This window comes from Eurosta solidaginis, chromosome 4, assembly GCF_040869045.1.
Source record: "Eurosta solidaginis isolate ZX-2024a chromosome 4, ASM4086904v1, whole genome shotgun sequence".
In the NCBI taxonomy this organism is placed as follows: domain Eukaryota; kingdom Metazoa; phylum Arthropoda; class Insecta; order Diptera; family Tephritidae; genus Eurosta; species Eurosta solidaginis.
The window spans coordinates 25,136,094-25,163,261 of record NC_090322.1 but is presented as its reverse complement, the minus strand read 5'-3'; the positions used below and the strand labels follow the sequence as shown (position 1 = coordinate 25,163,261).

The window sequence follows — 27,168 nt, the reverse complement described above, 5'->3', positions numbered from 1 at the left end:
GTACCACTATGGACAAATTCAATCTATGTGAGGTCTTTATTGACCGGTCAGTTCAACCTAACCTAATGTAGAAGGCATACGCAATACATATATGCTCTGTCCGTAATGTGTCCTAGCATGACACTAACTATGTTTTCAACTGTAATGTGAAGCCAAAGCCTCTTCACGCTGTAATTTTCCTTGAACTTTCGTTAGAGGATATCGCACCATTGGATGGGGCAAACGCTACTTTGAGAAGAAGAAGAGGGACAGTGTTTTGTAGTCCACCTGCGACACGAACTATGATAGATTTATTTGCGGCGTTCAGAGGGTTGGACGGAGTTACTTTCTTGTCAGAGGGAACTAGGTCATATGTCTATCGGATCATATTAACTGCGCATTACTATGACGTGGTAGTTCGTGAGCAAATCATTAATATTTCGTTAACTCTGAAGCGCAAAATCTTTTGTACATTTTCTAATACCCTCGTCCAGACATTTTAAACAGTCAAACTTACAGTCAGGATGAGACTGGTAAATAACTACTTAGTTGCGATTGGCATATAAACTAGTTGTGAGACAGATTATAACTAATTGGCCTCACTACAGAGTAATTGCATCTGGATGTCATAAAACTGACTGCTCGATAAGCGCTGCGTTTAAACGTGAAAGTGAAGCCTATAAACAGTTTGGTCAATGTAATCGTGTAGTTTGCGTCTACAGCGTCAATATAAAGAGTCCGAAGTTCACAAAACGTGTGAAAACTTAAAAACTAGATTTTTTTTACTGCGGATAAGTGCAATTCTACTTTAAGATATTTGACATTCCACTAAACGAATTTTAATTGGGAGTGCCGAAGAAGATGGTCGCTTGGAAAAATTTACGCAAGCTGAGCAGTCTGGCTGTCGGTACGGGAGCTGGTCTAACCGTATACTTTTATAAACGCCTACGCCACTCTGACAGCATTGTGCAGAACTCGTGGGTATTTTCTGAAATACCACTAGATAAAGTAGGGAAATGGGATACAAATTGGGATTATCGTGATCCGAAAAGTTGTGTGACTCCAATCAAAGATGATACACCTCAAGAGAAAAATCGTTATAATAATGAATTGGACAAGATGAGTGTAAAGGCTACGCGCCATATTGTGCTCGTACGACATGGCCAGTTTTTGGATGTGGGCGAACATGATAAAGATCATCATTTAACGGAGCTGGGACGTTTGCAAGCAAAGTATACAGGAAAACGTTTGCAAGAGTTGGCTATTAAGTGGGATGAAATAATCGTATCAACTATGACACGTGCACAGGAGACTTCAGAGATAATATTCAAAGAAATCGAATATGAGCCACAGAAAGTGAAATACTGTGATTTTTTGCGTGAAGGTGTGCCCATATCACCAGATACACCACTGTTAAAGTGGCGCGTCTTCAAAATGGTATACATATCTATGTAAAACATTGAGCTACTTAGGACAGGTTTTTAAGTACAAGCTTAAGCTGTAGTTAAAGTTGAGTTAGGTTTAATTTGTCAATTTGGCGAGTTAAATAAAATTGTACTGCTAATCTTGATTTGAGCGGCACAGTTTAACTCTACTTAGTCAACTTTAACTATTAAAATACACTGGAACTGATAAGCCCAGACCTAAGTCCGGTTTTAAATTAGATATAGATGACGCCCGCTTTTGTGTTTTCTACGCGCTTTTACATTTATCAATTTTCTTGAAAGCAAAAGTGAAACAAAACCCCGGCATACAAGAAGAAAGACAAGAAACAACTAGAAATGGTACGAACGCACTTGTTCTCTTCCTCACTCTTTTCACCCTCTTCGCCTATGTCGCAGTTGATTTAAATGTGACAAGTAAGGAAGGCTAAGTTCGGGTGTAACCGAACATTACATAATCAGCTGCCAAATTACAGCTTGAAAAACTTTTAAATTACCTTCTTTTAAAAGTGGGCGGTGCCACGCCCATTGTCCAAAATTTTACTAATTTTCTATTCTGCGTCATAAGGTCAACCCACCTACCAAGTTTCACCGCTTTATCCGTCTTTGGTAATGAATTATCGCACTTTTTCGGTTTTTCGAAATTTTCGTGGGCGTGGTTATAGTCCTATTTCGTTCATTTTAAATAGCGATTTGAGATGAGTGCTCAGGAACTTACATACCAAATTTAAGATACCTCAAAATTTACTCAAGTTATCGTGTTTACGGACAGACGGACCGACATGGCTAAATGAATTTCTTTTTTGCCCAGATCATTTTGATCTATAGAAGTCTACATCTATCTCGATTAGTTTATGCCGTTACGGCGTAACGTTATGCGAACAAAATTAATATACTCTGTGAGCTCTGCTCAGCTGAGTATAAAAAGGCAAAAGCGTGCTAGGACAGAGAGAGTATACGATATAGACCAGAACAGTGGTGCACAGGCATGCTTAACCAACGAACCGATATCATTTCGTTACGATAATTAACGTTAATAAACGAAGCAAAGTCATTTCGTTTCGTTTATTAACGTTAAGAACGTCAAATTAACGAAGTGATTTCGTTTCGTTTTCTGCCATATCAAAACGAAATCAAATCGTTTATGTTGATTTTTAATTTCAAACTATGCTGGCAAAGCTGATTGATGGCGGAGTCATTAAAGGTGAAAGCGTTAGCCAAGCTGATTGCAACTTTTCTCATGAATTTTGACAGTAAGAACATTTCTCAGAGTATTTTTGACATTGCCACCAACGAATTACACAAACAAATTACATGGAGTTTGTGTGTGCATGTGCGCTATTTGTTACCACCTTACGGCTTCACCATGGCTATAGCATTGCCAGCACAATTCAAACATAAAGTATCACGTTTTTGTTAACGTTTTTAACGTTAACGAAAGCTTTTCGTTTCGGTTAAAAACGAGATACAATTTATCTTGATAATTTCTTTATCGATAATATTTCGAAGTGTTTCAACGGAAACGGTGGAAATTTTTTGATAAACGATTAGCTTAACGTTAAGGTGCATCCCTGGTGGTGCACAACGCTGACAGAGCTTTTAATACAAACCAACTTTTTCTGTAGTAGTGTGTGTTAACATCAATGGTCGCAGCGCCATAGCTCAAATGAGCCAGATTTGTTTCACACATATTTTTACTATCCATCGTCAGTCGTTTGCGATACAGCAACGAGTAAACACTGCGAGTGGCTGTCGCACAAATGTTAAGATTCCCTGTGAGAAATATTACTATGGCGAAATGAAACTGGTATGCGCGCCTTTCCATATGAAGCTCATCTTCCAAACATGTTTAGGTTTGGGTTTTTACCTACATATTTGGGTATGTTATATTTAAAAACTTTTCAATACAATATGAGTTTTTTAAATTATTTTATCAAAAGTTGTAAAAATTTCATTCTAGAGTCTCTGGAGCGAGTAATCGCCGCTGTTTGCCGTATTGAGCTGCTTTGACAAACCAATTTTCATGTATATTTGCATGTAAAAAAATCGGCTACCCTTCGAAGCGAGTAAAACTTAATGAATTGAGGGGCTTGAGAAAATGTCAAATTATTTCTGAATCAAAAATGAGATTTTCCAAAATTTTTGGTATGTTGTAATTTCAACTTTAATTTCCCGCTGGGATGCTCTTGCTCTCGCTAATACACTTACATTTTAATTTTTGCCGACCACTGGTTTGCATGAAATATGTTCGAGCATAGAATTCCCTCATGAGATGTTTACTGCTTGAGGTACAAGCTAAAACTGATTCACTGCTTGCTTTACTGAATATCAATGTCGCTGCGTTCACACATTATTTAGGCGAACGCCGAATAGTTTTCTGAAGCTCTACGAAGCCCTCGAGTGCACCACTGGACTGGAACGTAAAACTAACCGGAAAATAATACAATTGTATTGTATTTTCTTTACAGCGTTGTTTACAGGATCATGCACGCATTGAGGCCGCATTTACACGTTATATTCATCGTGCATCACCCGAACAGAATCACGATTCGTACACTCTTATAGTCGCCCATGCAAATGTTATACGATATATTGTGTGTAGAGCATTGCAGCTATCACCTGAGACATGGCTGCGTTTGAATATCAATCATGGTTCTATAACTTGGCTCACAATAAACCCTTCGGGTAATGTGAGTCTCCAGCATTTGGGTGAAAGTGGTTATATGCCAAAAAACTGCCTTACGAGCCATTTACCTCGTGATGTCAAAAAGTAAGCTTAAAAAAGGTATAAATTATGAGTTTTAGTGAGCAAAAGTTGGAATAAAGTTTTTTTTTAAAAAGAAAACTGTATTTGTTAGTTTCCACAGTGACAGATCTGGGAAGGCGGACCTGAGACCATTAACTCAAATAACACCAATATCATTAGCTTTCGCTGGTAATATCGCTTTAAGTAAAAGATGATCTCAGCGCAGTTTGATTCTACAAAGGCAACGAACGACCTTATATGTTACCTTTATTAGGTAGTACTCTCAAGTCCTAAAGCAAAGTATAACAGAGTTGAATTCATTCACTGCCAGTTTTCGATTCCTTGCACCGAGCAATATGATACGAAGTACTGACCTCTTACAAGTACTAAAAAACATGTCTAATGGAAAAGTACCAGAGGAGCAGCAGAACGGTTTCAAAAGTTTTGTAAAGCTTCTATTCGTCAATCTGAACTAAAAGTAACGATTTGGTACGACATGACTTTGCAATTTTAAAAACCCTTAATATTGTGGCGATTATTAGCATCACTATGCTGTTAGTAAATAATCGCAACAAAATTGTAACGAATTTTGGGGGATTCCGATTATTTGTACCTTCTGCTAACGTTCGAATCGCTGAACTGTCGAATAAATAATTACAATATTCAGTATTGTAAAATGGTCTTTATTTAGACTACTTTGGGAGTAGTACTTCACAATAACAATTATACTTCACTAATAGCGTGTCTAAATCAAACTGATTCATTATTGCTTGCACCACGCTGCTTTTATACTCTCAGTTAGCTTCGTTCGCCTATTTCTCTCAAGGTCTCTTCGCTTTGAGCTGCTGATTATGTGTGTGGGATATTCTTCGTTGCCTTGTACATAAGTGTGGCTGCTTGCTTTAATGTATACATGTACATAAGTTTGGCTGCTTGCTTATTTTGTGTAGTGATTATTTACTATCACAATGATAAAACTCCTTGATGATTAAAGTGCCGATAGCTTTTGTTTGGCTCGTGAATGATGATAAATATTTTACTTCAAAGCTCCGATTCCTTCTCCATAGTGCTGACGCGTAAATACTCGTATATGGACATATTTCATGGCCTCATAATTTTTTCTGTTAGTGTTGTAATGAAAAAATGTTGAAAATTTCATTTCGGTACGTATGAATTTGTAAATCCTCAATGCAGTAGGCAAAGATGAGTGCTGAATATGTTACATTAAATATGCATGCGATTCGTCGAAGCATGAAAATTGACATCAACGAAATCCAGTCTGAAGGTTTGGTCAAATCGAACATGTGGGTAAAAAAATGAGACAAGAGGAAGTTTTTTCAATTAGAATAAAGTTTTTCTAAGCGGTGTCGCATCTCGACAGTGGTTCGACAAACACTCCGAGTGTATTTCTGCCATGAAAAACTTCTCAGTCAAAAAGCATCATCTTTCATCCGCATAACATGACCTAGCCAGGGTAGCCTTCTTTGCGTCAAAATCATCAAGCACGACTTTTATATCATGGCGGCGGCAGCACTCGTATATGCGTTCCATGCGTTCAAAGAAAGCGGATTTCACTTCATCGTCTTTCATCTCTGTTGGTGCATGGGCGCGGATGAATGATATATTAAAATATATTATTATATTTTGATTTTATGCGGATAGCGTCGAGACCTTCATCCACAGGCGTGATCGGCAGTACTTGGCGACAAAGTTTCTCTTCCATCACGAATCTGACACCGAAGTTGCGCTTTTTTATGACAACTTCAGTTAATGTCACATTTGTTGATAATTTTCTTGGCATTATTTGTCCATCGCATTTCTTGGATGGCGGTGTCTTCAAGAGGGCATCAGCCAGCAGGGCAACTGCGGAAATCCCATTAAGGGTACGGCCATTCCAGGTGCATGCCCTCATATCAAACGTTTGCAGGGGTCGTTATCAGTAAAGGCTTTTCTTCTTATCCAAGGCTTGAATTGGTTTTTCATTGGAGTGTGGTTTTATGTGGCGGGTCCCAAGCCCAGCGGACAGTCCGCTCAGCTGGGATAAAAGTATTACCTGCACGTGTATGTATCGCTTGCAGCCGCCCGATATGGTGATCAGATGCTGCTGATGAAGTCCTCCAACTAGCCAGTAAACCGATTAAGATTACGGAGTGGCTTATCTAGGTTGTCGCCTTCTCATATTAGTTCACCACCAAACGGATGGTATCCGCTTTTTGAGAAATTTAGTATAACAGCTGTTATACGAGGTGAAAAGTCAGAAGTCAGAGTCAGTACAGTAACAGTTGCAATAAATATTGAAAGTGCTATAACTTCTTTGTTTATTATTTTAGTAATATGGTTTCAAAGCAACATTTTCTTAAATTTTTAATTACTTTCGTTTGGTAAGGAAAAAAAAAGATACATTAGGGGGGGGGGGGGGGGGGGGTAAATTTTTGTTAGCTGACCTAATCATGTGAAAACGATTTCATACCTTAAAAGGACATTAAACGAAAACGATTTCATACCTTAAAAGGACATTAAACCAAAATGTGAAGCTTCTCAAGGCCAAAATAATGACATATAAATTTTAAAAATCGGACGTCAAATAACCAAGTTACAACGAAAAAACCTTTTCGGCTGTTTTTCGAAAGATAAAAAAATAAAAAATAAATTTTTCCGAAACCCTCTCAACATAATCTTCAAATTTAGGGGCGGACATAAGCAACTTTTTTTTTCGACCCAGTCTAGTGGATACCCAGAGGCTACTTGGCTGCATGCGACTAGAAGTAGGTATCTGCTTGAACCGCTAGCAAAAGAATCAACCTGGTGATCAGAAGCTTTCCCTTCTTACGTGGACTTCTACGCACGGCACCACTCGCTAATGTAGAAATCTGCTAATGAAGTAAAAAAATAGTAATAATTAAAAGATTATTCTTCTATTCCAAATCAAAAAATAATTTTTCAATTATAGAAAAAAAGGACGTGTGGCACTCGAGGACTGCCGCGGTAAAGCTATTGCATATTATCAACTTATGCAATTATAATATTTATGCAACATTTTGTTTTCTTTGATATTAATTCAAGTTTTGTCTTTGATATTAATTCAAGTTAACCTTTTTAAGCGTGGTGACCGATAAGAAAACAAATTTTTTACTTTTATTGAATAAATGAGAAGTTAATATTTAACTTTAAGTTTTACTTTATTTTTTCTTTAACTTTAACATTCACTTTAACTTTAACGTTAACTTTAACTGTAACTTTAACTTTAACTTTAAATTTAACTTTAACTTTGACTTTAACTTTAACTTTAACTTTAACTTTAACTTTAACTTTAAATTTAAATTTAACTTTAACTTTAACCTTAACTTTAATTTTAACTTTAAGCTTAACTTTAACTTTGACTTTAACTTTCATTTTAACTTTAACTTTATTTTTAACTTTAACTTTAACTTTCGCTTTAACTTTAACATTCACTTTAACTTAACTTCAACTTTAACTTTAACTTTAACTTTAACCTAAACTTTAACTTTAACTTTATCTTTCACTGTAACTTTAAATTTAAATTTAACTTTAACTTTAACCTTAACTTTAACTTTAACTTTGACTTTAACTTTAACTTTAACATTCACTTTAACTTTAACTTTAACTTTATTTTTAACTTTAACTTTAACATTCACTTTAACTTTAACTTTATGATCCGGGGTGGGCGTGAGCTTAGCACCCGCTAACAAGCCAACCTAATATAAAGGCGCGTAAGTCATTTTCTGTCAAAAATGTCTCATGCACATACAACTTGTATGAGAGCAACTCAAATTGAATTTGCTGCGTGAAAACCTAACTCGATTTCCAATTTTTGTTCTGCGTGACATTTAGATTTGACGTTTGCACACATGCTTTACATTGTCGCAACGTATGCTTATTTGGGTTAGGGCAAAAAACGTCGGTTGTTTGCATGCGCTAAAAAAACGCAGTGCGGTTTTATTAGGTTGGCTTGTAAGCGAACATATATGTATACGATAAGCGATAGCACAATGGCTACTTCGTGAAAATCAACGACAGCTCTTTTAGTTTGATTTCGATGGTCGTACGGTGAAGAAGTGTCGCACGCGCGCTTAAAACAGGTACCAAAGAGTGCGTCTGACACGTGTTCACCGTTCAAGCATTGAAATCAAACCAAATAAATAATTGATTTTGCTTTCGTGCTCGCTACGCGTTCGTGTTTACTAACACATTCTCAATTTGGTAACCGTGTAAATGTAGTGGTGCCCACCGCTGTTTATGATAGAGATCCAATTTTATATATTTGGCCTGTTGCTAACACCGAACCTTTTCGGATCTTTTTTGACAAATATCCGTTACGGTTTTTTTTGATTTAGTCGCCAAGCGCGCGATAAAATCTATGCAATAGCTTAAAAAATAATTATCAAATTTCAAAAACTTTTTGTTTTATTTTAATTCTATTTGTAAGTTTTTTTTTTAATTTTAGTATAAATTATTGTTTTTATTTACCTTTAAAAATTTCAAAAAGTTTTTAATTAAATTCGTTAGAACACTAAAAGCTTAGAAAAGAAATAAGTGGCAAAAAGTGTCAAGAAAAATTTGTTTCGTTGTAATTTTTATAAATTTGTGAATTAAAAAAGTTTGTTTTAAATATTTGTTTTTAAACTAATAAATACATACATAAAATTATAAAATTGGTGGCATATATATATTTTAGGGCACTTAAAGGCAAAAACAGCCGCTTGTTGGCCAACGTCCGAGCGCTTAGTATTGATACCACGGCTGACGGCGCACCCATTGTAAGCGATTACTTGTTTGATCTGAACGGATTTTAATGCTGGCACCCTCCGCTGCACGCACCGTTTCCTTGACCTGCGAAATAGAATAAAGATGAAGTTATATAAAGAACATATCAAAAGATTCCACATGACTTACGCTTTGCATCAAATTCTGTGCATTGCCCACTAACATCTCTGTAGCTTCACGATCTTCATCCGAACCTTGCGCACCCAACATAGTAGCCTTCACAGTGGACAAAATCTTCAATTGCGTGCCAATGGTGGGTATACGTTCGCAGACTTGCAACAAATTGGTACGTATACGCCTATCTGTGCATTGACGTGCTAGCTCCTTCGCCAGACGTGTTACATCTTCAGAAGCTTCGGCAATCTTTTTGGCTGTGGCAATTAGTTCACGTTTGCTGCCGCGTGAATCAGAAAGCACCAACTCGCTGAGACGTGCCATGAGAATGGCCATGCGTTTGGCTGCAGAAATGATTTCATTGTCCTTCGAAGACCATTGACGTACTTCTTGATGGAGGCCGCGAGCAGCAATCTAAAGAGTTATAATAAGCAGGTTTATAACTGTGGCAGTTTTTTAGAGGCAACACTGAAAACTTACCAAAATTGGCTGATTAGCATGTGGCATGGTGCGGAAGACACCCTCATCCTCGTCGTCGGTCTCTGGTGGCGGTGGGCGCACAGGTGCCAAACCTTCACGTGGTAATGGCGGACGTGGTGGAGCGCGTTCGGCTGTTGGCGAAAAAGTAAATAATTATCGTTGAGTTGTTAAGTCCCGTGTTTAGACACTGCCACTTACCATTTTGGTTGGATATGTGCAGCGCACTGAGCTCTGGCACCGGCGGTGGTGGCAGTGAAGTAGGCAGTGGTGGTGGTGTTGGTGCAATAGCGTTGCGTACATCGCGCACATCGCCAAGCAACTGCAAATGAGAGACAAAGCATGATTAATTTGAAAAAATTTAGCACAACTATATCTTAACATCCTAAGCGCCGTTACTCACCCGCTGAAATGATTGCTTCCACGCATGCGCTGCCGCAGGATCGTTGATATTTGTAGCAACGCGTTTTGCATCACCCACCATCGCTGGCAGTGAGCTCTCCAACCTATTTGCTGCCGCATTCAGTTTCTGTGTGAATACCGGATCTTCAGAATTGTCCGCCTCCTGCTTGGCTACAAGCAGCACACGATTTATCAAACGCGCTATATTCGATGTATTATCGACCATCTTTTGAGGTTGCTTATTTAAAATTGCATCTTCGCATAGCTTAGCATACATTTGCATATGCTCTTCGGATGTCTTAATGAAATCGCTCGGATCGGTTGCTTGATCGCAAAGTGTGCGCATGCGCAATACCGTATCAGCATATTGTTGCTTCAAATTCTGTAAATGCTCATCGGCGGCCTTGCTTGCCGGATAATTCATGCGTATACGTCCGGCATTGATAAGTTGTGGCGTGAGTGAATCGACTTGCGAAGCGGAGGAAAGCAATATTTCGGCTATCTTCTTATTACCACAAGCACCACCAGCCGCCACCATGCGTGATGTTTTAGAGGCACGATCGCTAAATGCTTGTAGATTATTCGATTTTTGATTGAAATTCTGTTCGCGTCCGGGTGTGCCTTCAGGCAACATGACAGCTTCCGTGAATTGCTTGAGTGGTGTACTGACGTCCATGTAATCTTGCACAATGCGGTTGACGAGTGCATTTTGTATGGCGGCCTTAAGTTCGTGCAGTTTATTGATCAACTGTTTTGCAGCTTCCTTGGCAGCGGGTGTATTACCTGCGGCTTGACGCTTGAGACGTTCCACTTCGTCACAGAGTTGCATAATCTCTGCCTTTTGATGACCCGGACAGCCTTCGGCTACCTTGCGTCCTTCCTCTACAATCAAATTGATTGCGCGCTCACCCAAACCACCATCGTTGATCTCTGGATGCTGTAACCATTTCACCGCTTGCTCTAAGCGTCCTTGTATGGTGTGTGCAGTTTGCTGCAGACCTGCTTTATCTACACCATTCACGGCGTTGCGTACCAAAGCTTGCAGATCACCTAATTTACCACGTATAGCGCGCGCCAAAGAATCTGCTTGCGGTGATGTGCCTTTGCCATCTTGACGCAACTCGCACAAACTATTCGTCATAGCAGTAATTTCGTCAGCCAAACGCCGTATTGGATATGCATCTTGCGGTAGACAACGCTCGGAGATTTCATTTGCATTGTCGATTATTTGGCGGAGCGCCTTTTCGCCTACACCACCCTTAAGTGCATACGGATTCGATAGCCAATCGTTAGCGAGCTCAGACTTATTGTTGATAGCATTGCTTAGCTTTTTCAGTACCGTTAGATTATCTAATTCGCTAGTGTCTTCATCGTAAGTGGTCAATTGTAGCACGCGTATAATTTCTTGTATTTCATCGCTCATGCGTGATGCCAAGTAATTGCGATTCTCAGCTGCTTCTTCCACACCCTTGCCCTGTTGCTCGACAATGTGTATGTAGACTTTCATGCTGCATATAAGTATGGGTGCTAGTATTTTCACTTGCTCCAAACAACGCACCAAAATTTCGCTGTGCACCTGATGTGTCAATTCCTTCTCACGTGCGCCCACTTCGCGCGCCACTTTACTCAAGCACGGTGAGAGATCCTTAAGATATTGCACCAAATCTTCCATTGTATTGATTACTTCGGCGATGGCCAAATAATCAAGCACCCGTTTGCACTCTTGTATGATTTTACGCACCTCAGACTCGTCGAAGCAGAGCAGCAGCGATGAGGTGCCTTGCAGTATACCGCGACTTCCTTCAATTAGTTTTTTACGCGCCGGTCCCGAGTAGGGATCGGCTCGTAACATATCGGAAGCTTCTTCTAGCAACTGCGAGGCAGTCTCGACGCGCTGCAAGGATGATGGCATCTCCTGCTTCAGTATCTTATCGTCCGAACTATTGATCGTCTCGCGTCCTACTTTAACAAGGTTGGCCACAGCTGCCGACACCACTTGCACTGGGCGGCTGAGATCGGGCATGGCATTTCCATCTTCAGCATCCTCATGTAGTATGACAAGGCGGGAAACCTGTAAAATAGACGAAAGGGAAGGTAAGGAGTTTAATTTTAGTGATTACTTCAAGGACATAAACACGCTATAGAGCGTTGAAACTTAATCAAAGGTCTTTTTTAGCAACAAAAGAAAGAAACTAAAAAAAACCGCACGGCTCGTCTTTTCTAGAAGGTCTCATGTGGTCATACCAAATCGTTCCGGAGATGGTTGGGCTAGTACCTTTATGAAACTTGTTACCGGAACGTACCGGATCTGCATCCGGCAAAGGACCATCGACATCGATAACACTCCTCAAGGCATTCGGGGAGTGTCCTTATAGCTACAACAACAACAACAACATCAATAGCTGGCAAACCTAGTTGAAGGGCTTTGCTAGCGTTGTCAGATTACTAATGGGATTACTGTGTAATCATACAAATTTTACAATCCTAAGCCTTTTAGTTGTTTTAAAAATTTTGTTTACTCTAAAATTTAAATATTTTTAGTCCACTCCCACATTTTTCATCACATTTACTCGACCTTCAATCAGCACACCTTCTATAACTAAGATATTTTTTAGTATGTATGTCTATGCCCATGAATATACGTATATGCACATTAGGGTGGTTAGTTTGTATTTGCTATTTCTTTCGAAACTATTCGAAGAAGATTAAAACTTTGGCTGTATAGGAGCTGGAGTTGCGGAGGATTAGAAACACGCTCTTTCTAACCTTCCAAAGAGTGGCTCTTCCCTGTGAGCTGCCAGATGGTGTTACGGAGGATTGAAAACAACCTTCCAAAAGAGTCACTTATTACCGTGAGCTGCCATCCCTACAGTGTAAGTTATAAAACTAAATAAGATTTAGTCTTTTAGTACGGTAGGTTTGGATCCGGCGATATTGGTATTGGTGATATTGTCAAAATAAGTAGGAAATCTAATGAATGATCTGCTCTGTGAGCCTGAAGTTGTGTTTTAACTTCCAGCAAAGCTAATAAGGCTTGGGCAACACTACCAGCTCCGAAAATATTGGGGAGAAGTTTTCCTAGCCAATCGAAACCAAACAAGGCTTCAGTCAAAGCGATTCCCTTTCCAGCGTTTTTGAGCCTAATGCTGGAGAAAATAATTATATTAGCAGATCTTAACGCGATAGTACAATCTATAACAAGAGATATTATTGGCCTTAACAAACGCGCGGTAAGTTAAGCTTCTTGCCAGATTATATGAGAAGATCAATTGGAACACTGCTTCGCTCACAAGCGCAAAACAGCTGTAGATCAACGAAGATCGCTTTACTTTCATTGGTATCCGTCACTGATAGATCGCTTGTCATCAAAGAGGAAACACTGTTGGTATTCTTGGGTAAAGAAAGTGGCTTAAATACAGATCTCCCGGAAACTATCATTGTCTAATCTATTGTGGCGAATATTAGCATTTCGATACATCACTGCCACTAAATAAATGCACGACGACAGTACAGCAAGCAGCCACTCATTTCTACATGCAAACATCAAAGCTGACAGCGAAGAGAATATTTCACATACACACATGTAGTCAGCAGACAAGAGCAAAAGTGTTAGTCGCACATACCCACATATACTTAGCTAGAAGAAAAACATAAACTACAGATATGTATGTATATAGCTAAATAACCAAGCATGAGATACAGCTGTTCTAGAAGGCATGGTCGTGAAACGACTAAACCTTATGAGAAATGTGCGAACGAGGCAACCAAGAGTATAAAAACAGCGCAAGCTCAGTAATCAGGAATCAGTTTGATTTAAACTCGCTATTAGTGAATTTTTTATTTTTTAAATATTGGAGTTATTTATTCGACAGTTCGGAGATTCGAACGTTAACAGAAGCTGCAAAATAATCAGGAATTTCCCAAGATTTATAACAATATATAAGGAAGGATGTACATATGTATGTTTGTTTGCAGCTTAGGAACTCCGAAACCACTCGGCCGAATTTATTCAAATATGTAGGGTCGCTTCACAGTTCGATTTGCCTGAAATTCGGTATATAGGCAGCTCTTTGCCTAGATTAGTATTTACGACACTTTTTTCCGGGAAATGAACCAGGGACCGACTAAGAATGGGATTGGAACTTGGGTTGGAACTGTAACTGTAACTGAGACTGGGACTGGGAATAAGGGATAAAGAAGAGTTAGAAGAACTAGATAGAAGAGAAAAGAGGAAGGAAAAAGACACTGAGAAAGATAGAGTTTGACGAAGATAGAGATATAGGGATAGATGGAGTGGAAAAGAAGTGAGTGACAAGACAGAGCGGGAGAAGGAGAAATGTAGAGGGAGGAGTGAATAAAAGGATAAGGAAAAGGGGGAGGAATAGTAAGAGGTAAAAACTTCTTAAAACTTATGCAGATAGACCAAAGTTAGGGCGGAACAGAGTCTGCCGGACCTGCTAGTTTGAAAATAGAGATACTTTTTGTTTGTTTTCTAATAAATCATTTTGAGATTGAAATTTACATACATATCTACTCAACAATCATTTAACAATTTTCGCGCAAACCTTTAAATTACATATTTTCATTTAAAATACTCCTAATTGAAAAAAGATCACATGTTTATAGCACAAAATCAAAGTAAAAGTCACCTCCTACCTTTAGTTATACAAATTGAAGAAAACATTCCTACATACATATATCTGTTTGTATTAGGCTCATATTTATTCAGTAAACACAAATTTATTTAGCACCCCCCAAACCGACAAAAAATATGAGAAATTTCATTATAGCGAAAAATATGTAGGGTAAGCGCATTAATATCCGGACAGCGTTAGTGGCCGGAGACTATGCCTTTTTTTGGCATTAATATAATAGTAACATATATGTAAATAGACACGTATCACACGCAATCGCAATCTTGTATATTTCTTATGTATACTCAAAAAGTTCAAGTTAAATCGAATTCATAGTTTAAGGCCGAGTTTTTCAGTGCGAGTTTAAACTCCAGTTAAAGTTGACTAGAGTTTAACGTTGTCACTTTGTTCGATAACATAAAATTTTCATACTCATCTCAGCTTAAGCGGCTGAAGTGGCAAAGCTAAACTCTAGTTAACTTTAACTGGAGTTTAAACACACACTGAAAAACCGGACCTAAGAGTTACTCGCCATCTTAGGGGCAGAGGTCTAGGAGTACGGTTGCTATGCCGATTAGGCTAAAAATAAATGTGTAAGGGTTTTGAAAAAGTAAGAAATGAAGGCATTATCTCTTTTGGATGTATAGACCTTGGCTCAGTTTTTAGAGCATATAGGGACAACTTTACACGACCGAATTTTTTTTATTCATTGATCGGTGTCTGTTCCCTTATGGTTTTCACTTTTTTGGTACTATGAACAAGTACTCGATCAGCAACATACATCAACGAAAAGCTGATGTGAATCGGAGAAAATTTTGTAATTATCAGGGTAACCATATCCTAAACGCAAGTTCCTTCAAGATTCCATAGAGAATGGGGGAGGACTGTTTCACAAACAGCATAGTTTACGGAGAGGTAGCTCCATAACAGATGCCATGGCAGTAGTGATTGACACCGTCAAATGGCCTACACAGTGTATCACCAATAAAAACCGATAGTCTTACTGGTCACGCTGGACATCACAAATCTTTTAAATCACCCAGGTGGAATGGCATGCTTTAGACACTAGAAATACCTTTCAAGGTATAGTAATATTTGCTATATATCTTGAGAGACTTTCTGACATAACAGTATCAAAGAGAGTCTTTTTCGCCTAGACTCGCCAGAAAGCAATAGGGGGATAGCTAGTCACGGTCTTCAGCTAGCAACAGCAAAAACGAAGATAGCCCTTCTCAAAAAGAGGCGGATTCCTACTATCATTATAATGACGATTTTAGACCAACAAGTAAAAATATGCAGCGAAATGAATATGGATAGAATCCCCCCTTATCGGCTCACATACGAACTACCTGCGCTGCGCAAGCTAAAGCGAAAAGCAGATTAATGGCAAGCAAAGGCTTTACAAAGCCGTCTACAAGAAAGCACATTGTAGAAGTTTAGGTTTTGCAGCGCCATTTATAGTTTCCCCAAAGTAATATTCACTCTCACCTACACAGGTGGTACTATCTAAAATTTTGTTCGGAAAATGCCCTGATCCAAAACATTTTTCAAAAGCGCCATATCTCTGAATTTAATTTAATAATCCTCAATCTAATAATATTTTTAATAAATAATATTTGATGTATTTTTAGCCAAGGAATGGCGTTAAAAAAACTGAGATAAGACGGTCTTAAAAATAATTCTGGGCGACATCGATATGAAAAAAATATAATTATTGGAAAATATTTTAGAAAACCTGACATTAGCAAACATATATTATTAAAAAAGAACAACAACAAAAAACAACGAAAATATCATACTAAAATTCGAGACTAATTTTTACTGTCGGGATACTAATGATAATCTAATTTTTGTCGAAATTTAGTTTTTTAAATTTTACAATTCGTTATTTAAGAAATATGTTAACGCCTCACTATTAAGAAATATTTTCACCATTAAAAGCAATATTACTATTTGCAAAAGCGTTTTTAGCCAGAAAATGTGGTGAAGTCAAAGTTAAGGAACATGCTAAGTGTCCGGATGCTAGTGCGCTTACCCTATATAAGCACATGTAAGCACATGTAAGTGCCAAAATTAATATTTACGGCTAAAAAGCCTTAGTAGTTTTGTAACAAAACAAAAAGAGTAATGAAATTTTGTCAGTTTCTATTTACAAAATAAATTTGCTAAAATTACGAAATGAAAATTTATGTAAAGAAATGAGAAATGATAATTCGTTAGCGTTGTCAACTGAACATCTTTTATATTACTTTTGCAGTCTATGAGTATCATTAATAATTTATGTAGTACTATTTTTCTTGTATTTTCTTATTTCATTTTTGTTTTCTTTTATTTCTTATATTTATTAATGTTTTGTGTATTTAATTAGCGAGCTTTGCTCATATTGCTTTATACAATGGTTTTTGTAATTGATATTAGAGAAAAATTGTAAGTTTACAAACGGCGATGGTTACTAGGACATGTTTCTGAATTTCACTTCTTCATCAGCTAGCTATTCGGGAGCTGAGCGTTGAACTCGAATCTCCAACATTCATATCAGTGCAAGCCTTTTAGCTGCTAAGCCATATGAATGTCCCGTTGTTCGCTGTACAATTGGTCTCTAAGAGTTGCCTTTTTGTTTATATTCCTTTTGATCACCATGTAGCGATGAACTTATAACCGTAAATGGTTACAAACAGATATTAATAAGTTTGAAAAAAAAATTCAGAATTCACAAAAGCGCTCGATATTAAATTATAAACAAATAAAAAAAAACGAATTATGCCTAACCGTAAATAGTAAAAAACGCGGAAATTACGGTGTTTAAGTGAGCGTCACAAAAGATACAAAAAAATATGAATACCGGGACTTAATTAAGGCGTGAAGGTGAGTTTGAATACTTTTCGCTCCAAACGATCACAATTGGTGATCGCATACTAATCTGAGCTACGCGCATTTTTCGCATATATTTGAAATTATTATTTACTATTTATATATACATTTAGTGTAAGGAAAGTGTAAGGTGAAGAGCAGATTGGTAAGTTGCCACTATTAAGGTGGGCGTAATTTTTACTACTTGAAAACGATACAACAAAAACGCAAACGAAAAAATGAACTGTAAGGGTTGACAGACGGTTACACTAATCGTGATTAACTAAGCATCTAAGCAATGAGCTCGATGACTCATGGACCCTAAATAAGCAAGTTAGCTCATACTAAAACCTTAGAAACCCTAACGTCACCCCATCTTTGCGATAATGAATGCAATTTGATAAAGCGAATGGAATTTTGAACACCAATGGAGATCAAGGATTCCTCTACTTATTGGCCAACAAGGATCATGGGCTTCAATTCGCTGCACTGTGTAAATATTTGCATAAAGCTCGTGTAGACCATCATTCGACTTCTTTTGATACACACCGTTGGCATCGTGGTAGTGTTCCATTACAAGATTGTATAGCGAGCTGCTTGATACAATGAAGATGCCCGCTTGAACCCATATTCATGGTAGTCAGACGCTCCTACTAAAATCCTCCACCAGTCCCATAAACTGGCTACTAGCACAAAATAAAATTAAGTAAAATAAAAAAAAATAAAGCAAAATAAAATAAAATATGGGACCCGGCCTATGAAAAGGTGGCTTATGACTCAAAAAAAATTGCGAGAAACAGCTGTTAAAGATAAACAATGCATTTTTTAAGTTTCTTAGTAGTTTTCTTTTTTTTGAGTCATAAGCCACCTTTTCAGAGGCCAGGTCACATATAATAAATAAGTACAAGAAAAATAAATTAAAATAGAGCAAAATAAAATAAAATAAAGTAAAATGAAATTAAATAAATAAAAACAAGAAAAAATATAAAAAATTATACAAATAAAATAAAAAATTTAATAAAAGAAATAAAATATAATAAAAAAATAAAATAAAATAAAATAAATAAATATCTAATAAACAAAGTGAAAAAAAAACAAATAAAATAAAACAAATACAAATAAAAAAATTAAATACAATCAAATAAAACAAAATAAAATGAAGTAAAATAAAAAAATAAAGCAAAATCTAATAAATAAATAAAAGAAACAAATAAATTAAAATAGAACAAAATCAAATAAAGTAAAATGAAATATAATAAATAAAAACAAGAAAAAAATTTATTAAAATGAAATAAATAAAATAAAAAATTTAATAAAAAAAAAAAAATAAACAGATATACAAGTAGAAGTAAACTAAAATTAAATTAAATCAGATCAAATTAATAAAATAAAATCAAATAAAATAAAATTAAAATTAATTAAGTAAAATAAATTTTTATTTGTAATTTATTTAATAATTTGGGAAAAATTTAAACAACGTGACATCAGGACGGACAAGGCGACAGCTGTTTCGATTATACCTTGTAAATCTCTTCAAAGCCTTTTCTCCCGGGAGTGGGAGTCGAACCCGCACTCCTACGATAGCTGAAATGGTTACAAACGCATTCAGCTACGTCATGCCTTAGTTGTTGTAAAGTTTTTCCCAATTGGCTTCTTTTTTGCATATTTTAATCTTTTACACATTGCATACTTCGTATGCAATTATGTGTTAAAGCTAAGCTTGGTACGGCGGTTTTCAAAGAAACTTTAGTTTTGTTGCTGTTTTTGTTCTATTTATAAAACTACAACGAATTAACCAATTTTGTCTGTTTGTATGATTTAATCGGGGACTGCCCGTATTGGTTTTTTTTTTAATATATGAAAACATTTATTTGAAGCAATTTTTTAATTTTATAATTTATTTAATAATTTGGGAAAAATTTAATTATTTTGTTTTGCCGGCTTTAGGTCGTGAGTGAATAAAACCCCAAATTTTATGTATACAGCTCCACGTTACACGGTGCAGACGTGTTAAAAATTCGGCCTGAAGCCGGTTACCGTTCAGTAACCAAAATATATCGGTTGAAAAACTCTATTTGTTGTTTTATTCACCCAGGACCTAAAGCCGGCAAAACGAAATAAATTAAAAAACAAAAACGTCGCCAAAACACTATAATAAATTATAAATTATTTTGATCAATAAGTTATACATTTGTTATCGGATTGTCACATTTTCTTATCCGATTATTATCGAAAAGTTATCGATTGGTTAACAAAAAGGTTTTAATAGATTACCCAAAAGTTAACGATATGTTATCAAAAGTGTATCAATTTTTTATACGAAAGTTATCAAATTCTTATCGGAGTGTTACCAATTTGTTATCGGCATGATATCGATTTGTTAACGAAGACTCATCGATATAAAACAGATACCTATAAAACTTCAATATGAAATCGATGACACATTTGTAACCCTTCGAAAATAAGACAATAAAAAGACAAATCGATAGAGGCACGCTAAGAGCCCCAGCCGGTTAGGGGGCTTAGAATATATCCGCGGTAGGTATGCCTATCGTAAGAGGCCACTAAAATACCAAATTGATTCAAGGGGTTGTGTAGAGCAACCCTCTCAAGGTGTTCCCAGAGCAATATATAGCTTCTCCAACTCAATTGTCAACCTCACCTACCCGTGGCGAATCCTGTTTCCTTAACAGCCCAGGCCCTGCCAACCCCGAACTCTAACTACTAACTAATGGATCTAGGGGGTGGGAGGGCGCTATGGCCTAGAAGGTTGCATGTGTTCATACCAAATCGTTCCCGAGATGGTCGGGTTAGTACCTACATATATGATGCTTGTTACCGGAACGTACCGGATCTGCATCCGGCAAAGGACCATCAACATCAATAACACTCCCCTTATCGCTACAACAACAACAAAAACAGGCACGCTACGAACATTAATTTTTAATGTTAATTCAGAATCAAGTTCTTAACGCGCATCAACGCCCCGTATGCCTAAACTGTAGTTACATGAATGAATCGATATTTGTTTTGATTGTCATTTACGGTATCAGTTGCTTTTAGCTGTTATTGTTTTTGTAATTCTTTTACATAACGACAAACTGAGTTACTACTACAATTTTTTATTCCTATGTTCTTCTAGGTGAACAACAGTTAATGACATAATGCGTAGGTGCCATTTGTTGACGTTAGAAGAATGGAGAAAATACATTTTTTGTCAATGAAATAGATTTTCTGGTTTCTATGAAACAGATGTTTTCGTTTGCGGTTAAACCGCATATGTCACGTTTGACATTTGATGCGGTATTAGCAGGTTTTTGATTTTTGTTGTTTTTTGCGCTGGTCTCCGAAAAGCTGGCCCAAAACAATAAAAAAACAAAAACAGGAAATAAAAAAATTAAAAATAAGAAAATAAAATTATGTAAAAAAGTAATAACTTGTTGCCAAAAATAACACGTAGTAGCAAAAAAAAAAAAAAAACAAAGGAAAAACATAATTACACAGAATTCAATGCTGGGGTTAGCTGTTTCTTGCTACTGACTACTGTATCATTATGGCACATCTGGTTCATAATTCACATACGCTTCTATTTATCGTATACTTACAGAACGCTAAAAATGTCTAAGCTTCTGAAATGTTTACTGGTTATTCTTCTTTTTTTTATTTACTTTGAAAAGCACTTTGCGCAAGTATCTTAAAATAGAAAATACAGTTGCAGAGAAAAAAACATTCAATTGTATAGAATTGTATGTAAAATGTACAAAAATCTAAGGATTATAACAGTTTTAGAAAATGAAAAAAAAATAATAATTTGAACATTATTTTCTTGGAGTTCTGAAATCGCGTTAGGGTAACCCCTCCCCTGACTAGGCATTCTTACCACTGTAAATATTTTCACAAGATGGAACTGCATCTATTGTGAAGACATGAGCTATCTTCCAATCGTTCTGGATTCATCTCACACGACCTGACACTATCACCGACCAAGTCCACGGCCACTCTATTTATGAGTTAGAAGGAACAGATGACGCAAATATTGGACGTTCAGGTTGATGGCGTTCCGCTAGCGACTGTCAGTTATGCAAATGTCGTAGGCACATGCCCCCGAAATTATATCTAATGTACAAACAACTTCTTGATCTAGCCCCACCTCCAAAAGGGATAAAGAAGCATCTCCGTAAGCACTATGATGAGCAGACACTTACCCACTCAGCTCTTTGATATAGATAGGCAACGGTGATGTATATTGGAAAGATTTTCCACCAACCCTTGTCAAATTTGGTTTCGAAACAAACCGGTTTCGGCGTTGTACCATCATCAGAGTCGATTTTCGATCTCCTAAGCATAAGCCCTGAGCCTAATCCACACACAATTGGTAAACACCTTCGCTGGTCGCGCCGGCTGAACCGCGCTATCAATACACACTATCCAACTCTCTCAGAAAAAGAAAGCAGACTAACAAGGGAGACACAAGTTACTCTGGCCCAACTCCGCTCTGGATATTGCAGAAGGACTTTGATGACAATTTGTGAGAGGTGCATCTATTAAATGGGACGCAGCACTGTTAACACAACAAAAACAACCAGAGGAAGTGAAGAAGATAATTAGCATCCTAACTTTGAGCAGCTGCATCACAGATGAGATAAGTCAGTGAGAAAATGGAAAGATAGTTGCCCTGCCAAGTCCCGTTTTAAATCATACAATACTTGAATTCAACTCCGTTGGCGTTCCTTTTGTGCATTCTATTTGCGTTTACTTTTTATCAATTTTTCTTGAAAGCAAGTGTGAACCAAATAATGGCATACAAGCAAAGAGAGGAAGAGATAGCAAGAAAAAATTGAAACGACTTGACGGTGTGGATGCTGTTGTACATTCCTTGCTCTTCTCACCCGCTTCGAATATATCGCAGCAGACTTGAACTTAAGAATTTTATGGTGTAAAAGGGGACTAAGGATAACGACGCAAAGCTTACTGATTGCGGATACGGCGCACAGTGTAACTTTTTTTCACTTTTAGGATGCCAAAAGTCCAAAAAACAATGTTCTCCAATCTCAAAAATGTTTTGACATGCAACAGATTAATAACCAACTGTTAAGAAAATGTATACAAAGCAAAGTAAAAAACGCACGATCACCATGATAAGCATTATGAAACTTAGATAATTGAAACAAGTGTAAAAATCATTTCACAGTCCAACTTCGTGGCCACGTGGTGGATTTTGCGATAACTGTTTTGACTTCAAACTATTTTATTTAACATACTTGGGTAGTTTATAACAGCATTGGTCAGTTTGAGCCCCGTAGACATTATTTTAAGCCACTAAAAGTGTGGTAAGCTTAGACAATTTTTCGTTTTCAATAGAATAAAACTTGCCTTATTCCGCCCAATTCCATTGAACGAATACATACACATTAAAGGGAATTTCATATAGTTTCAGATAAAAGAAAAAACCATAGCGAAATTTTGCGTTTTTCTTTGTAATCGCCAACTTAAGGTCTCTATGCCCTCGCTCACGTATGAAGGAACCTAACAATGGAATGTTCTCAATTCAAGTCTACTATACTAGATCCGAAAAAAGACAGTTATACCTGAAATGGTAAAAATCCAGAAAAAGGAAACTTGTGGACTGAATAGCCTTCATTGTTTGTCATATAAGTTTTCCCATAGTTGACGAGTTGTGCACTTATCCCATCAACTTATGTTATGTATGCACGTCTACCTGAGGGTCGTCTATTATGGGTAATACTTCTAAGCAATTGAGTGCTTCGGGAATATACAGATGTATGTATACATCACATAAATCTAGATCTTTAAAACGAATAAATGGGTAAGTATTTCTGTTAAGCATTAGCAGGTATTATTTTCCCGTTAAACCCAGTTTCTTATTCTATGACCAGTGATATAATAAAACGCTTGGGCTAAGATTATATAAATAGAGAACAAAGCTAAAAATGAATCATAATAAAGACGGACTGCATTGAAGTAAAACCAACTGCACTGTACCAAATTTTTCTATATCATCAACAAGTTACGGCTATTTCACGAAATAAAATTTGAAGTTTGGCTAAAAAGCAAAGATGGAGAAACAAACAAAGCCATACTAAACCATATTTTGAGTATAATTGGAAGAGATGTGGATCATTCAAAATTAAAATAATACATCATCAAGCTAACTTATAATATTCGTAAGAGATGGGCATGTGATTTTCGATCTACAAGTAGAATTATTGAGAAAAACTCTGAACGGTTATCGGAAAATCTGGATTCTTTTGAAAAGGTTTCATACAATACTTTCATGAATAGGATGAGGATTTCAAATAAATTCTGAAGCTTTTGGCCACTATGTGACAGAGACCAGGGTACTATATTTATCGGAATATGCTTGGTACAATATGCCAGTGAGCGTACCTAAAATTCTGTTTCATGGAAAAAGTATAATTGTGTCTTATTCTACCTATTGGTCAATTTTTGGAAGAAGCTCAAGAGTCCAGAAACAAAGATGCACGAAACCATCACCACAAAAAGTCAAGAATTTGGAGTAATTTGGATTTGCTGCACAGATTGCTGATATCGTCAGACCCATTCATAAACAGTTTGCGGAAAACACCTAGGTCAAAGCGGCGACCATTAACGAGTGAAGTTATTGGCTTATTATCTGAACCAGAGCATGTCGACGATATTGACTTCCACTAACTTTATACCAGTTAAAATATCACTGGCGGCCACCGTGGTGTGATGGTAGCGTGCTCCGCCTACCACACCGAATGCTCTGGGTTCACACCCCGGGCAAAGCAACATCAAAATTTTAGAAATAAGGTTTTTCAATTAAAAGAAAATTTTTCTAAGCGGGGTCGCCCCTCGACAGTGTTTGGCAAGCACTTCGAGTGTATTTCTGCCATGAAAAGCTCTCAGTGAAAACTCAGCTGCCTCGCAGATGCCGTTCGGAGTCGACATAAAATAAGTAAGTCCCGTCCGGCAAATCTGTAGGAAAAATTACAAAGGAGCACGACGCAAATTGGAAGAGAAGCTCGGCCTAAAATCTTTTCGGAGGTTATCGCGCCTTACATTTATTTTATTTTTTTATTTATAATTATGTATTTCGATTCAGTTTTTACAAATATAGGTCCTATGTTGTGTTTGACTTTGAAAATAAAATTTTTTAAATATTAATCAAAAGCCTCTAAGCTAAAGTAAAGAAATCTAAACAATTTTTATTTATTTTGGCTCTGGAAAATTCTTTTAAAGTAGAAAATATGATTATGTGAAATTTCACCTTATATGAGGGCAAGGAAAAAAAGTGGGCGGATCAATCAGATTTAGATTGCAACCACACTGCAAAATTTCAAATGAATCGCTCCATTGGTTTGGCTGTTATTAATTTGGGCATCCTAAAAGTGAAAAAAGTTACACTGTGCGGCGTCTTTTACCTCTCATTATTGTTGTTGTTGTTGTTGTTGTGGCGATAAGGTTGCTCCCCGAACGCTTTGGGGAGTGTTATCGATGTGATGGTCCTTTGCCGGATTCAGATCCGGTACGCTCCAGTACCACAACACCATTAAGGTGCTAGCCCGACCATTTCGGGAACGATTTATGTGGCCACATTAAACCTTCAGGCCATTCCCTCCTTCCCCACCCCAAGTTCCATGAGGAGCTTGGGGTCGCCAGAGCCTCGTCTGTTAGTGAAACAGGATTCGCCGCGGACAGGTGAGGTTGACAATTGGGTTTGGAGAAGCTATATATTACGCTGGCAACCTGAAGGGTTGCGCTACACAGCCCCTTGAATCTGGTATTTTAGTCGCATCTTACGACAGGCATACCTACCGCGGGTATATTCTGATCCCCTAACCCGCTGGGGTCATTATTAATCCCTGCTTTTGCATCATATATTTATTTGGAGACGAATATTAAGGACGGGACGGCCCCCAGCGGCGACTAAAATACACGCACTCGAAGGTTCTAGCAGTCGGGCTAGTACCAGATGGTGCTAGTGCCGAAGCGTATCGCATTCATATCTGGCAAAGCATCTTCCACATCGGGAGTGGTTGAGAGGTTATACACAACCCAGAACGTTGACCTGGTGAAGTAAAAGATGATATGTATTAGTAACCGAGTGTGCCAGATTGGCACTTCGGTGTCAAAACAATAACCGAAGAATCAAATTTGGTTTCGAGACAAACCGGTTTCGACGTTGTGCCATCATTAGTGTCGATAACACACTGACAAATAACACAAAAGAATTCAGCTGTTTGAACCAAAAATGCAAAAGCAGGCCCTCAGTCTCATCCACAAAGAGGCGGAAAAGTCGGAGTAAACTTTCGCAGCTCTTCTCAGGGGGAGACGCACGTCACTCTGGCCCAACTGCGATCTGGATATTGTAATAGTTTGAACTCTTACTTATCGATAATCATACACGGCATACGTAATGTATATCCGGAATGTAATGTGTACGCTCATAACACCAACCGCCTTATCAATTGCAATGTCTCTCCGGTGCAACCCTATTGAAACTACGATTTTCCAAAGCCTCCCGCTGAGGAAATCAATGATAATTTGTGAGCGATTGCACCCAATTGATGGGGCCAAGCACTGCTACAAGAAGAAAAACAGGAGGATATAAAAAATTTACAGCGATATTTTTATGTTTGACTAAATATTGCTTAGCCACTTCTAACGGGATTCCAGAAACAAGTATTGTAAGGACTTTTCTAGAGCGCAAGGTTAGTATATGTTGATAACATGCTCGTGTTGGAGAGGTGCTTTGCAAATTTCAAACCTGTTTTGCAAAGTTTATGTACTTTTGCTGATAGAGATTTAGCACCCAAATCCCCACCTGCGCTAACGCAAAAACTCCATCGCCAAAAACCTCTAAAAGAGTATGAAGTGCGCACAAAATCATGCAACATTTAGTACCATGTTGTCATAAGGAATAACCCCGCCTAAGTTCTATGTAAAAGTATGGGCGTTAGGCTGTTATTCCTAGTGACCATATGGCACTAAATGTTTTTTCTGCGCATTTGATACTGTTCCAGAAGGCATGTTCGTGAAAAGCAGTGCAACCTGAGGAATAACTAATCAGTTTGAATTAAACACACTATTAGTGAAGTATAATTGTAATTGGGAACTACTACTCCCAAAGTAGTCTAATAAAGGCCCTTTTGCAATACTAATTATTGGAGTTATGTATTCAACAGTTCAGCGATTCGAACGTTAGCAGAAGGTGTATAATTATCAGGAATTTCACAGTATTCGTTACAATATATTTTTGGCGTTAGCGAAGTTGGGGTTTGGGGACAGGCTCGCAAAAGCATTTTCATAGTTCCACAAGGTGTGTTCTTTTGGTCGCCCACAAAATCGTTTGTAAAAGCAAAATGATGAGTATGGAAGCGACTGCAATATTCTTTCTTTATTGGTATCTTTACGATATAGTCCATCTTTAATAACACTGGTTTACAGCCAAAATGCACCAGAGACGCCATTATGAAATTCCTATGTAAAATCACTCCCTGATTCTGAAAATCAAGTTTATTTTTGATTCTATGGTAAAGTTTTTGAGATATTTAGGAATTACCGTTATTTCAAAAAAATAAAAAATTGGGTCCACTTAATCATAAATATCTCAGGAACGAATTGAGCAATTCCAAAACGCTTTGAAGTTTTTAAAAGGTAATAAAATTTGCATACAACACTTTTTGTTAGGCCCTGTATATTCAAAGATAACGAACAATCATTTCCAATTTTT

General features: G+C 37.3%; 2 protein-coding genes across 4 annotated transcripts in view; one reads left to right on the top strand and one right to left on the bottom strand.

Annotated features, from left to right (window-relative positions):
- The first annotated feature begins 517 nt into the window (after nt 1–517).
- LOC137249356 (serine/threonine-protein phosphatase Pgam5, mitochondrial-like) lies at nt 518–6,544 on the top strand. The gene is made up of 2 exons (XM_067780747.1): nt 518–1,416; nt 3,890–6,544. Exons 1-2 carry the CDS (start codon nt 841–843, stop codon nt 4,193–4,195), a joined length of 882 nt encoding a protein of 293 aa, XP_067636848.1. The 5' UTR covers nt 518–840; the 3' UTR covers nt 4,196–6,544.
- A 2,040-nt stretch (nt 6,545–8,584) lies between these two features.
- The window catches only part of Vinc (vinculin), a 66,686-nt gene continuing 48,102 nt past the window's right edge, over nt 8,585–27,168 (bottom strand). For all 3 annotated transcript variants that reach the window (XM_067780746.1, XM_067780745.1, XM_067780743.1), the window contains exons 3-7: nt 9,947–12,016; nt 9,745–9,865; nt 9,547–9,677; nt 9,082–9,480; nt 8,585–9,018 (exon numbers count right to left, since the gene is read on the bottom strand). In XM_067780746.1, coding sequence (XP_067636847.1) covers nt 8,911–9,018; nt 9,082–9,480; nt 9,547–9,677; nt 9,745–9,865; nt 9,947–12,016 — 2,829 coding nt within the window. In that variant the 3' untranslated portion in view covers nt 8,585–8,910. The remainder of the gene's footprint in view (nt 9,019–9,081; nt 9,481–9,546; nt 9,678–9,744; nt 9,866–9,946; nt 12,017–27,168) is intronic.

What these genes read in the sequence shown, in the direction of transcription:
- LOC137249356 (XM_067780747.1), top strand. Translation starts at nt 841, where the DNA reads ATGGTCGCTTGGAAAAATTTACGCAAGCTGAGCAGTCTGGCTGTCGGT. An exon ending in AGTGGCGCGTCTTCAAAATG is followed by an intron (nt 1,417 to 3,889) that starts GTATACATATCT and finishes TTTTCTTTACAG; the next exon opens with CGTTGTTTACAGGATCATGC.